The 13,481-nt window shown below is 36.0% G+C and overlaps 1 protein-coding gene across 1 annotated transcript in view; it reads left to right on the top strand.

Annotated features, from left to right (window-relative positions):
• TAFA2 (TAFA chemokine like family member 2) overlaps positions 1-13,481 on the top strand; it is a 526,573-nt gene that overhangs the window by 476,236 nt on the left and 36,856 nt on the right. Inside the window, exon 4 of the mRNA XM_008256723.4 lies at positions 799-923. Within this exon, the coding sequence (XP_008254945.1) occupies positions 799-923 (125 nt within the window). The remainder of the gene's footprint in view (positions 1-798; positions 924-13,481) is intronic.

Below are 13,481 nucleotides of genomic sequence, written 5' to 3'. Positions count from 1 at the left end.
ATAACTCTTTTTTTTTTTTTTTTTTGACAGGCAGAGTGGACAGTGAGAGAGAGAGACAGAGAGAGAAAGGTCTTCCTTTTGCCGTTGGTTCACCCTCCAATGGCCGCCGCTGCAGCCGGCGCACCGCGCTGATCCGATGGCAGGAGCCAGGAGCCAGGTGCTTCTCCTGGTCTCCCATGGGGTGCAGGGCCCAAGCACCTGGGCCATCCTCCACTGCACTCCCTGGCCATAGCAGAGAGCTGGCCTGGAAGAGGGGCAACCGGGACAGAATCCGGCGCCCCGACCGGGACTAGAACCCGGTGTGCCGGCGCCGCAAGGTGGAGGATTAGCCTATTGAGCCACGGCGCCGGCCTTACAGATAACTCTTATATGCTGACTTAATTTCATTTGGGTAAATTCCTAGGAGTGGGATGGCTCGGTCATATGGTACTTTTTTTTTTTCAGATTTCTGAGGAATCTTCATTACTATCTTCCACAGCAAAGCCTGTATTTTCACATAAAAAAATCTTTCAACATTGTGGTTACTGTTAATAATACTGTTTTGTATATTGTTAAGAGTTTAGAACTTATGTTGTGCTCTTTCCACAATTAAATAAAATTTAACATGAAGAAAAATTCTATTAGTGAGGAAATCTCTTAGAAGAGATTAATCTCCTTAAATAAGAAAAGAAACATCCCTCAAATCTCAGTCTTCAGTGGTAGAAAAAGTTTGTGGCTTTTGCTCTTCTTTAAATATGCATGTAGAGAACCAGTATACCCAAATGAAAAACACTGACTCAGTTTTTCTCTTTCTTGTAGCTTCAATAGTAGAGCAGAAATGGTGGTGCCATATGCAGCCATGTCTAGAGGGAGAAGAATGTAAAGTTCTTCCTGATCGGAAAGGATGGAGCTGTTCCTCTGGGAATAAAGTGAAAACTACTAGAGTAAGTGGACAACCTGCTTGTATCAAAGTATCTCTGAAGTAACAGAGAATGGGCAATGTCCAGTAGTATCTTTAAGTGGTGATTGTAGAATAGCAGCATAGACTTTTACATTGTGTGTTTTTCCAATTTTCCTGTAATTCAGTTTTTCATCTCCGGTTCCCTCAGAATGACATCTTCTATAGATTGTCATTAACTCTCATATTATCTGATGAATAAACACTGTTCCTTCATGAGATGGTGACAGTAGTGACAGAAATCCTGAGGATGTATGTTAAAGGCTGGGAAAGGTGGCCCTGGTCCCTTTTTCTCTGATGGATTGTAATCTGAATAAATTCATTAAAATCGTATTTTATATGCTAGGATACTTCAAAACTTCATAGAAAATGAGATTAAAATGTTTATTTTGGAACAAAAATGTTTGAAATGTGTGCATAGTTTTTTCTTTATTTTTTCATACAATGGCTAATTTTATTCATATTCATTATACCTTACACATATTCATAACGCTTTTAAATACACATTTATAGTGCTTGTAAATGCTTATTCAATATAAATAAAATTTTAATATTTTATCAGGGTACACCCAGGTGTATTTGAGACGCATATTGAACATATTCTAATATTAGTATAGTCACTTCTTTATAGTGATGAAAAATTCAGATTACAGTAGTTACAAGCTTGTCTGAAGTTAATAGTCTGAAAGAACCAGGACTAGGTCCACATTCATGGTCTGTAACTGTTTTCCCTAATCCCATCTTTAATGGCTCTTTGTTTTAAGATTGTAAATCAAAGTTTACTTGATAAGAATCTCTATCAAAATAGGATAGTAAAGATAGGAATTAAGATCACTTAATTCTTTCATATTCTGTGTAACAGAAAGAATTATCTTTTTGTGATAAGCCACTTTAGAATACATGGAGCGTTATTTTGAAAATTTCCTTCAGTGTTAGTCTCTGCTTGGCCAAAGATTAGAAGTAACCTTTTTCATGGACTTAAATATGACATTTTGTTTGTTTGTTTGTTTTTTAAACTTTTATTTAGTAAATATAATTTTCCAAAGTACAGTTTATGGATTACAATGGCTTTTTCCCCCCATAACTTCTCTCCCACCCGCACCCCTCCCATCTCCCGCTCCCTCTCCCATTCCATTCACATCAAGATTCATTTTCAATTATCTTTATATACAGAAGATCGATTTAGTATATATTAAGTAAAGATTTCATCAGTTTGCACCCACACAAAACATAAAGTGTAAAATACTGTTTGAGTACTAGTTATAGCATTAATTCACATTGGACAACACATTAATCATAATATACATCTTCCATGAATTTTTGAGGCTCTCTTATATGAATGACTCTTTTTTTTTTTTTTTTTTTGGACAGGCAGAGTGGATAGTGAAAGAGAGAGAGAGAGAGAGAGAGAGAGAGAAAGGTCTTCCTTTGCCGTTGGTTCACCCTCCAATGGCTGCCACGGCTGGCGCACTGCGGCCAGCGCACGGCACTGATCCGAAGGCAGGAGCCAGGTGCTTCTCCTGGTCTCCCACGGGGTGCAGGGCCCAAGCACTTGGGCCATCCTCCACTGCACTCCCTGGCCACAGTAGAGAGCTGGCCTGGAAGAGGGGCAAACGGGACAGAATCCGGCGCCCCGACTGGGACTAGAACCTGGTGTGCTGGCGCCGCTAGGTGGAGGATTAGCCTAGTGAGCCACGGCGCCGGCCATATGAATGACTCTTAATAAAAAATTTTCCAGCTAAGATTCTTTCAGTTTAGAAAAGTGAGTATTATATTTTCCTAATTTCTGTATCATTAAATAATTTTCTAGTGGCTAATGTCTGTAATCACTGTTATTCATTATTGAAAGGAGTTTCAGAATCTCATAGTATACAAAAAGAATACTCTTAAGACAGAGATATATTTCAAGTTTACAATGACTAACCTCTGGGAGACAGGAGAGAAGGGAACAACAGCCCTATTCTTTGATATGCTAATTAGCTATGTAAATATTCTGGATGATAGAATTTGAAATATTTATAGAATTAGAATGATTTGTGTGTGTGTGTGTGTGTGTGTTTTGCTTTGAGGAAAGCATATTTGATTATTGTTGGATAATTGAGGAATCAAACAGAATGGTAGTATATGCGGGAATGTTTCAAAAAAGGTAAAATAAAATTAGAGACTGACTAATTGATAATATTATTTGATACATTTTTTAACTTTGGCAGGACCACTAAAAATGATTATTCTATAATCCTATCTATTTATATCATCTATCAAGTGATATTCTCAATGTCTCAACTGATCAGTCATACATAGAAGAGGCCCAAGTTTCAAACAGCACAAATAAGAACAGATTTTGTCAGATGATTACTCTAATTTGTTTGCTAAATCATGGCACAACTTTCCCAAATGCATCAAATGCATGATCAGTTTAGTAGAATAATCATTATTCATATCAGGATATGATTGATATTGATTTATTAAAAGCTTCTACCAGTTAAAAATTTCCTTATAAGCTATTTATATCATGAAAATAATTTTTCATAATACCATTAATTATCAGCTCAAAATATCACTCATGGAAATTCACCAAAGTCTTGATATTCTACACAGATGAAAGAAAATAATAAGCTTTGTACAACCAAATTCCATGCTTTTATTACTTCAGTGGACAAAGGGAAGCTAACATTTATTGAATACTTAAAACATATGCTATATACTGAACAAAGTACTTCACGTGAATTAACTCATTTAATTCTCTTAATGGCCCTGTGAAGAAGATAACACTATTATCTCCCTTTTACAGATGAATAAACCAAAGCTTCAAAAAGTTAAGTGGCTTTCCAAGTTTATATAGCTAGTTAATTGGAAAGTCGGGATTCAAACTACACAGTCCCATTCCGAAACCTAATCTCTTAACCTGTGGTTTGTGCTAGATAATTTAATGTTTTCTTAAGTAATAGTAATAAAAGTTTATTATAGTTCTTTTGATACAAAGTAAACCTTTAAATTTAACTTTATGCATCATGAAATGAAAGGGTCAAGGCCAAGTGATATAAATGTTAAAAAAAATATTTTTTAGAAGCGTTATTTCACTCCCAGTTGGTCTGTTTGTTCATGTTCTCAGAAACCTAAACTTAGCATTGAGTTTCTGATTCACAAATACTGTCCAATGGAATCAAACAAGATGGATAAAAGACTGAAAATTCATGAGTAGGGAAAACTATGTCCTAGATTCTGTCATTGTTTTTAGTTATAAGACATTGTCCTACATGCATTGGCGAGAACCTCCTATTTTTCTTTCATCTCTTTTGCCCTGAAGAATAAATGCTAATGGAAGACCTAATTTAGGTGTTTTGAAGAGAATTCATGCAATTGTATGTGTTGTATGAAATTGGTTTAAAGATTCCTTCCTATTCTATAACTCCCATTTTAGAAGAAAAATCACCTTGTATAAGAAGGCTACAGGAAGGAGCTTGACCACAATCAAAGTAAAGTATTATTGTCCTTTTATTTCCTTTGCAAGAAAAAATATTGTTGGTGAGGTATGTTACTTGAACATTTTCAGCTAAAGAGATATCAAGGATTTCCAAATGGCTAGGCAGAAATGTGCAGTTTTGAATGTTAGTTTGGCTCACAAAAGGATTTGTGCAAACTTCTCTTGTACCATAAAATAAGCAAAATTTGCAAGGTCATCAGGTAATTGTTGCTTTGCCATCCCCACTGAAATGGTACAAAAGTGTAGGAGATAAGAAAAATTCTTGAAATAGCTCTGGGTACAATATTTGCCCACAGTGGAAGTGTTAGAAGTAGTTTCCAGCATGCATAAGTGCAGCAATACTATTGAGAGGAAACCTGGGTCATTATTTTAATCATTGTTATTTTAACGCACTTGCTAGTCTTTAGTTAGGTAACTGTGGCCACCATGAGCCAAGAAGCCTTTGGAGCTCTGATTTGGCAGGTCCCAGCCACAAATGGGAAGTCCATACAAACAAGAATAGCTTAAAAAACTTAAGAGCTGCTCTCAGCTAAAAGCTTTTTGCGTTTCTTATGCAAGATTTGTTGGTCTTATGGGATTATCACTGCAAGCAAAATGGCTCGAGAAATGATTAAAATTTGTAATAAGGCACACTCTCCCTTATAATTGCCCATATCCAGTCTGGAGTGCTCCAATAAGCCTAATGTTAGAGAAAAGTGCCGTCAGCCAAAAACAGCAATGAGGCTTGCACGGCCTCAACAGAGATGAGTGGTACCTTCCAGAATCAGCTACAAATCAAAGGCTGAGGTAACTCCCTCTTAAGGATAATTTAGAACCTATATTGCACATATCACAAATGTGACTTACATCCTCCTTCTGTCTTTTTACTAGATTCAGGAAGTGTTTTCATCCCTGATCCATTTTCTATTCGTCTTAGCAAAGGGAAAATGCAAGGAATGGACAGCCTGTTGGGGAACATAGCTATTTTGTTGCAAACATAGTCTTCAAAACTCCACTCATTTGATCTGGAGAGAATGGAGCATGCAACATTTATTTCCCAAAACCTATTTCTCATTCTCAAGGGGAAAAAAAAAAAAAAAAAAAGAATTAGGTGTGTTACTTTTAAGATCTACTAAATTACAAAGAAAGGAAAAGTCATATAAGCCTTTTGATTTCAAACTCACTTTCAAAGATAAATAATAAAGAACTTTCAGAGTCATTAATAAAAGAATAGGCTTCCCAATGTGAAAGAGCACATAATTATAAGCTAATTATACAATACAAAAGTAGCAGGGGGGAAAGGTGCTGTGGAGCTTGTAAGATATGAGAAAAAAACTCCTTAACATTGTGGAATCATCAGAAAAAAAAAAACAGACTGAGATTCATTTCTTTTAATATTGGGCTATTCTTTATCTGTGAAAGATCTGAAGGAAGTCTCATTCTGCTTTTAAAATCTATAGCCCTTCCCTATTCACATGACACCAAGCACCTAACTGCAGTGGTCACTGTAGTTATTATGTCTGATTTTTACCTAAGGAATAATGAACTTAATATTACACAAGAATTTCTATTGTCATCAGAGAGATTATCTTTATGAATCATGAATCTCAGGTCTATTCACTTTTCATATGCTTAAGAAGAAATTTTCAGAGTAATTTTAAACTAATTGGAATGCTTTCACCTTTATTCATCTATTTAAACTGCCTTAAGCAGATAAGAACTCTAATTTTTAAGTGTTTCTTCAAACATAAATGGATTTTAAGGGCATAAAATATGATTTTATTTCATTGTAATTGCAATGAAAATGAACAGATATTAAGAATTTCCTATGCTTGGCATTCTGTAGTAATAGTATTCATATTATAATTGAAAGCAATAAAAGTAAATATATAAGCATTTACTTAGCTCTCATGGTGTGCTAAGTGCATTGCAGGTATTACTTTATTTAATTTACCTGAACACAGTAGGCACTAAGGAGAGGACAAAAATGTATGGCATGATACCTGCCCACAAGGTTATGCCCTTGGCTGTTCAATGAATAGCATACAGTTGCACAATTCTTTCCTCTATCCATGTAAGTCCATTAAAAATAAATATTGGGACCAACAGTAAATAAAAGTCAAGATTAACATTATTGCAATAATGGGGTAGTGTCATTCTTTAGTTCAGCTTCTCCATTGGCAAAAAAAACGAAGATGTTGAAATAGATTCAATTTCAAGTTCCTCTAACCAACATTTATTCTTTGTTTTCATGTGCCAAGGGCATTTCTAACTTCCTTTCCAGCTAAATTTATGTGATGCTAATAACTGGCAAATCTTAGAAGACAGATAAATATTAGGTTTTTAATTTCTTCCTTGTATAGGGAAAAAAGCGGTAATGTCTTGTGATGTTTTGCTGATTAAAACCTCAAGTCATCCCTTTATAGAAGCTACTGCATTTTATACCAAGGCTCGGTGACTCTGCTCTGTTGGTAGGTCTGTAGGTCTCAACAGTGTCCAGGGGATTCTATTTCAAGCCCAAGGCAAGGAAAATTACAGCAAAAGAGAATGAAATGTGTTTCTTTAGCTTAAGGTGCTGCAATCTGTGTGAATCCTTGGATCCTAATGCTGTGTTTTGCCTTGTAAATTCAAGTACAGGTTTGGATGGATTAGTCTTTCTTGCTCAGCCCTTTCTCCACAGGCACATCCCCATTCATTTGTCTTCATCTTACCTCCAGTCAGGACCTAAATTGCAGTGTGGTTCATAGCTCAGAGCCTAATGACCTCTAGGACTGTGGTTTTCAAATTACTTTTATGGTATCCGTGGTAAGATACTTTTATGGTATCTGTGGTAAGAAATACATCTGACATTGTGACCCAGCACACAAGTAGTCCACACACTTACACATACCACCCTAAAATTAAAGTTGTCCTTTGATATTTTATTCCCCCTTCCTTTTACTCCTTCATTACTATCTCAATCTCATACACTGATCTTTTTAAACTTGGTAATGTATTGCAAACTCCAGTTTGACAAACACTACTTTAGGAATTGATATTAATGGTTTTCTGTGTCTGCTGCATGGAACTGACATCCAGTACTACTAACTTTTAGGGATACAAACTGCTTGATAAATAGTTCTCAAATGATTTTGCCTTTCACTGTTTAATTATAAATATCTTTATTCAATATTGTTGAGGTAAATATTTTATAAGATCTTGTAAATATATATATTTTATGGGCATGAATGTGTATGCGTATATAGTCCTTCATTCTTTAAGAGTCTTTATTGTCTACAATTGTCAGTTGCTGTTCTAAGTTCTGAGCACAGCACAGAAAAAAAATAGATAATAATTACTGACATAGTGAGACCTGTAGTCTAACAGGACATATGACTTCTATTGCCGCAAATTTAGTGACTTAATGCAACACCCATTAATTATCTGTAGGCCAATTTAGCAACCTGTTACATCTGTGAAGCCCCTTCCCAGCAGTACTTGGGTTAGTGTCTGTTTGAATAATCAAGGGATGTAAATCTTGGGGGTACATCTTTAGCATTTTGCCCACACCACCAAGGGGAACTAAGTAGCTAAAGAAATAGCATGTTAGATGATGATTTGTGCTGGGGAAAGGAATAAAGCAGGCAAGGGAAATGGAGAATGCTGAGTAGGAAGTCTCATATTTCATGGAAGCCTGGAAGGAGGCGAGGGATTAATCACACGGCCCCACACTTTCCAGGTGAAGGGAAGAACGAGTACAGTGATGCAGGCAGCTGAGATGAGAGCTGTCCTGGGAAAATGGAATTCAACAATGCTGGTGACTGGAGAGAAGTGAAAGGGCTAGAAAAGGAATATGGGGCATGCCACTTTTGACTTAAGCTTTGTCCTAAATAAACAGAATGAAGGAGAGGCCATTAGGTGAGATGGAGAGTACTGAGTGGACAGCATGTTTTATGTTTTACATTAATATCCACTAATTCTAGGTAATTTTACCTTATGGAAAATTAAATATGCTAGAATACCTTGAATCTGATATTTCTTCAGAGGAGTAGGTGAAGTGTTTTTGACTAGAGTCAAAATATGGACACTGAATGAGTGAAATTCATTTTATATAAGATTTAAAATCTCAAATGATAGGGAGATTTGAAGCAAAACACATAAGGAACTATATAATCATTATATTCAGTTTTTAAATTGATAGGGGCAGGAATGGGTTACATTATTGAATGTGATTTTTTTTCCCTCACATAGGTGTTGAGTTTAAGATAAATAGGATACCAGCTATCCAGGAAGTAGCATTAGTACAAATAACATTTAAAACCTGCTGTTTTAAATTTAAGAGCTACTTCCTTAATTAACAATAATTTAATAGAGCCAAGAGTGTCTGCCTTGATATTTATTTAGAAAGCTATTAGAAATTAATTCAGAGACCTTATAAAATATATCATCAGGGCTATATATCCAAAACTTGGCCATTATTTTTTAATTAAAATAAGAAATGGGCAACATATGAGTGCTTGAAGTTCCTATAAGATTTAGATGCTTCTATAATAATTGAGCCAGATGTGTATTTGTAAATGTTACTCGGAATATTGTGCTTATAATTTTATGGCTAATTGTGAATGTTTACACATTGTGATAGAATCTGGTTTTGGCACCACCAAATTTTATTGGCTACTGTGAGACACATGTTTTCTTAAATTTCTTTTTGAGAGACAGAGAGAGAGAGAGAGAGAGAGGCAGAAACACAGGGACAGAGGGCTCCCATTTGCTCCTATCTGCTGATTCACTTCCCAAGTGCCTGAAGTGGCCTGATGGCAAAAAATCTTGTCAGAGGCTTTGTTTTTTAACATTTAAGACCTTAGTATTTGATAAAAATACTCCTGGTGGGGGAAAATATTTTCACCTGTTTGCAATTTCTAGCATAGACTAATAAAAGAGTAATAGTATCTCAGAGGACCTGGAGATGTTCAGGGAATCCTACAAAGCAGGACTACTGTGCTTTTCTCTGTCTGGATTGGGTGACAAATTTACTATTAAAAATATGGGTAGCAAACACTTGAGTCTGGTGCCTTAGACCGCTCGGCCATGCTGACACACTCAGACTTGCCCCTAATGGTAGAACTAGAAATGTGCCAGGGGATTCCAATTCAATCCCATCAAGGTGGTATGTACCAATGCCATCTTACTTGTTAAAGGGATCAGTTTAAGTTCATAATTGATCAAAAATATAGGATTAAGTGTCAAAGGGATTGCATAAATAAGACCAGTGTCTGCAAATAATAATTGATAGAATGAAAAAGGAGAGAATGATCCTACATGGGAGGCAGGATACTCAGCAGACTCATAGGATAGCAAATGCCCTAAACAGCACTCTGGCTTCAGAATCAGCCCTTAGGCATTCGGATATGGCTGAAGAGCCATGAGAATATTTTAGGCATGGAAAGCCAAGACATTCTGGCAAAAAAAAAAAAAAAGACATAAATGAAAGAGATCCCAGTGAAAGAATGGGCCATCAAAGAAGGAGGTACCGTTCTCTGAAGGGAGGAGAGATCTTTCACTTTGACTATGGCCTTATCTAAATAAGATCAGAGTTGGTGAACTCAAGAGGCTTCCATAGCCTTGGCAGCTTGTGACAAGAGCCTCAGGTGATTACTGATGTCATAAATAAGAGTGTCAATTGTTAAATCAACAATAGGAGTCACTGTGCACCTACTCCCGATGTAGGATCTCTGTCCTTAATGAGTTGTACTATGCAAATTAATGGTAAAACTACTACTAAAACAGTACTCTATACTTTGTCTGTGTGGGTGCAGCCTGTTGAAATCTTTACTTAGTAAATACTAAGTAGATCTTCTGTATATAAAGATAATTGAAAATGAAGAATGGGATGGGTGAGGGATTGGGGATGGTTGCAGGTGGGAGGGAGGTTATGGGGGGGGGGAAGCCTCTATAATTTGAAAGTTGTGCTTTGCAAATTTATATTTATTAAATAAAAGTTGAAAAAAATAAGGGTAATCTGCCTTAGATACATTCCACAGTGGCTCTTTCCCTCATTTACCACTCACAGGATTTCTGTAGGATTTGTCTCTTAATCAATGATTTCAAACTCAATTTTATTTTCTTACTTTGGAGAGTGGGTAAAGATGCAGTTAAGCAATAGAAGAAATCCTTCCAGAAGGCTCCAAATTCTAAATACATTGTTACTGAGGCAAGATTGTGTAGTAAAACACACCTGTGCCCTAATTCCCAAGTCTCTCTGGGGTGAGAGTGACTCCTAGATCCCTGCCAGGCAATCCACAGCGGCCATTCTGCATTTGGAGTGTGCAAGGTGCTTTGTAAGGTGTGCCTTCACATAAAGGGCAGAGTTGTTTGTAATGATCAGATCTCATCTTGGGGTGCCCAATACAATTCTGGACATCACAGTTTCATGAGCCAGGAGAAAGAGGCTTGGAGAAAGTATTTTGTGGATGACTACCTGAGAAAACAAAAGCACTAGGAAAAATGTGTTTTTAGAACTTTGAAGATATCACATGTGAAAGAAAAAATATTAGACTTGTAAGTCATATGACTAAGTCCTTGGAACAACTTGCTCAGAGTTAGTTCTAACTGATGTTGAATGGGCTGCCTTGAGAAACAGTACATTCCTCATTTCTTGATGTCATCAGTTTTGACTCAAATGATAAGCAGAAATTCAGAGTTGACTAGGTCAGTTTGTGAAAACAAACTAAATACAGCTTAAGAAAAGATGATGAAGTCTTGTTCCTATTTCTTGTTTAACATTATGCATGTGAGGGGAAACAGATGACTAGGAATCCCTGCAAGGCCCTTTGAATCCTGTTGGGCTTTTAAGTGTCATGCTAACTGTCCTGAGCCATTCAAACACTTCAAGTCATTAGAGAAGGGCTATGATTTGTATTTTAAAAAATCTGTCTGGCTTCAGTGGGTTAACAGAATTGAGGGAGGTATGAGACAGTGGGCCTAGCAAAGGTAGAAAAGGAGTGATTTTGTATCCCTATTAAAGGCAGAATGAACAGGACTTGGAAATATATTGAATTTGAGAGGTGAATGAAAGGAAAAACTCCAGACTCATATGTTTCTGGATGATATTTCTGACTTGACTCATTTGGAGATATTAATCAATAAAGAGACTGTGATTTGGAGTTATCTTAGGTATATTTGATATGTAGACCTAGATGTCAAGATAGAAATTTTAAAATTCCCTAGATGGTCTTAATTAATTAAGAATGTCGTTCCAGAAGGAATGTCTGGAAAACAAAGACCATCACGTACATTTTAGCAGCTAATGTGGATCCGGGTTATGAAGTGTAGACAGAGATAGGAAAAAACCAAGAAGGAAAGACTGTAGGAGAATGCAGAAGGAGAGAGTTCTATGGCACCAGGGCTCTCATTTGATAAATAAGGTTATGAAAGCTAAAGCAGATTATGTGGCCTTTTAGTCTCTTTATGAATGTGAGATTTGCAATAAATAGTGAAAGTTCATTGCCTACTAGGTGAATATTATTCTATTATAATCTTAAAAATGCTTCCTGGTTGGATGGTATCACTGTTAGCACATCGTAAACATAAGAGAATATGCACCCATTCTGAAAGCATTTTAGAAACATTTTACACCGAGAATATCAATTCCTTTAGAAGAATTAACAAATTAAGGAAAGGTTTTCTGTTCATTCATTCATTCTGTAAGGATAAATTCAGTGTCTACAAAATATGTGCCAAATATTGTGCTACACTTTGGGGGCTCAAATTTTTAAAATCATGACAATTTGCTGTTCAAGAGTTTACTTCAGTTGGATAGAACTCAGTTAATCATTGGCACACACAAAAGTGGTAGGACAGAGGTTTGTACATGTGCCACAGGAACACATTGGCAGCTTAATATTGCATGGCCCATAACCCTCCTAAAACTCAGGGATAATAGATTATTATACTGTTCAAGGACAATTTATTCAATGATTTGTGTCCTTGGTATGTGGTTACTAACACAGTCAAAATCTGATGTTGTGTGATGTTGAGATTGAGCTACATTGCTTTTCACCTTTGCATCTGGTATTACACCACAAAAAGAGAACAAAAAGATTCAATGGAAAGTTGTCAGACTATCTTCTTACTTATGAACTTTTCATAGAGAAAAATCAAACACTATATATAAATATTTGTAATTGGACTTCTATATCATTTTAAATTTATTGTTTTATTTCCATTTAAAAATAAAATATGAGAGGAGAGGGAAGGGAAGGGAAGGAGAGAGAAGGAGAGAGAGTGAGAGAGAAAGGAAAGAAGAAAGATGAGAGATTTTACATATGAAAATTTGGGGCTTCAGTAAGAACTCTAATTAAATTGAAAATAAGTTAAGATTGTCACCAGAAGGCAACATTTGCTTATGCCATTGCACGTATTTGTTAATTTTACAAAAATCTTTAAAAATAATGAAGAAATGTATATCTGTTAGAGTAAATCAATCATTTGAAATGTGATACAGGGTATAAAATTCATATTGCCAAATTAAAACAAAGAAACAAAAATCTCCATAGTTTATACTAAGCAAAGGAATGCCATTTATTATCATGTTTAATACTGAACTTATTACTGATGAGAATTGTTTAGCTGTTGAATATATTTTTACTCCCGTGGTTCAGTACCATGAGGTTTTACTCCTAAATAGTGATACTAACTTCCCTTGATCTATGGTGGGATTGTCCCAAAGTCAGAAAAGGGCTACTTTGTTAAGGTTCTGCTTACATTTAGCTATTTTAACTTTATATTCTATTGCTCATTCTCTTCTGTGGATAAATATATTTTACCCTTACCTTGGATCTCCTATTCTCTTCCTGATCCTGTCAAAAGAAAATCAGAAGAGAGAGACGGTCTAGGTAATGCCAGGCAGTGTAAATTAATTTTCAAAGGATAGCTGCAAGTAATCGAATACAATCTCTGCTTTGCAACTTTAAAATGCCCTGTTCTTGAAAGGGCTGCTTGAATAATTGTGAGGTGAGTAGATTTGGTCAGCCTGTTCTAGGATTCATATACTGAGATGCTTTTATTCTGTCTTGCAAGAAATAAAATCGGATAGTCTCAGCA

The sequence above is a fragment of the Oryctolagus cuniculus genome, chromosome 11 (genome assembly GCF_964237555.1).
Source record: "Oryctolagus cuniculus chromosome 11, mOryCun1.1, whole genome shotgun sequence".
NCBI classification, from domain to species: domain Eukaryota; kingdom Metazoa; phylum Chordata; class Mammalia; order Lagomorpha; family Leporidae; genus Oryctolagus; species Oryctolagus cuniculus.
The sequence above is the reverse complement of the archived record's forward strand: the minus strand, read 5'-3'. Positions and strand labels throughout refer to the sequence as shown.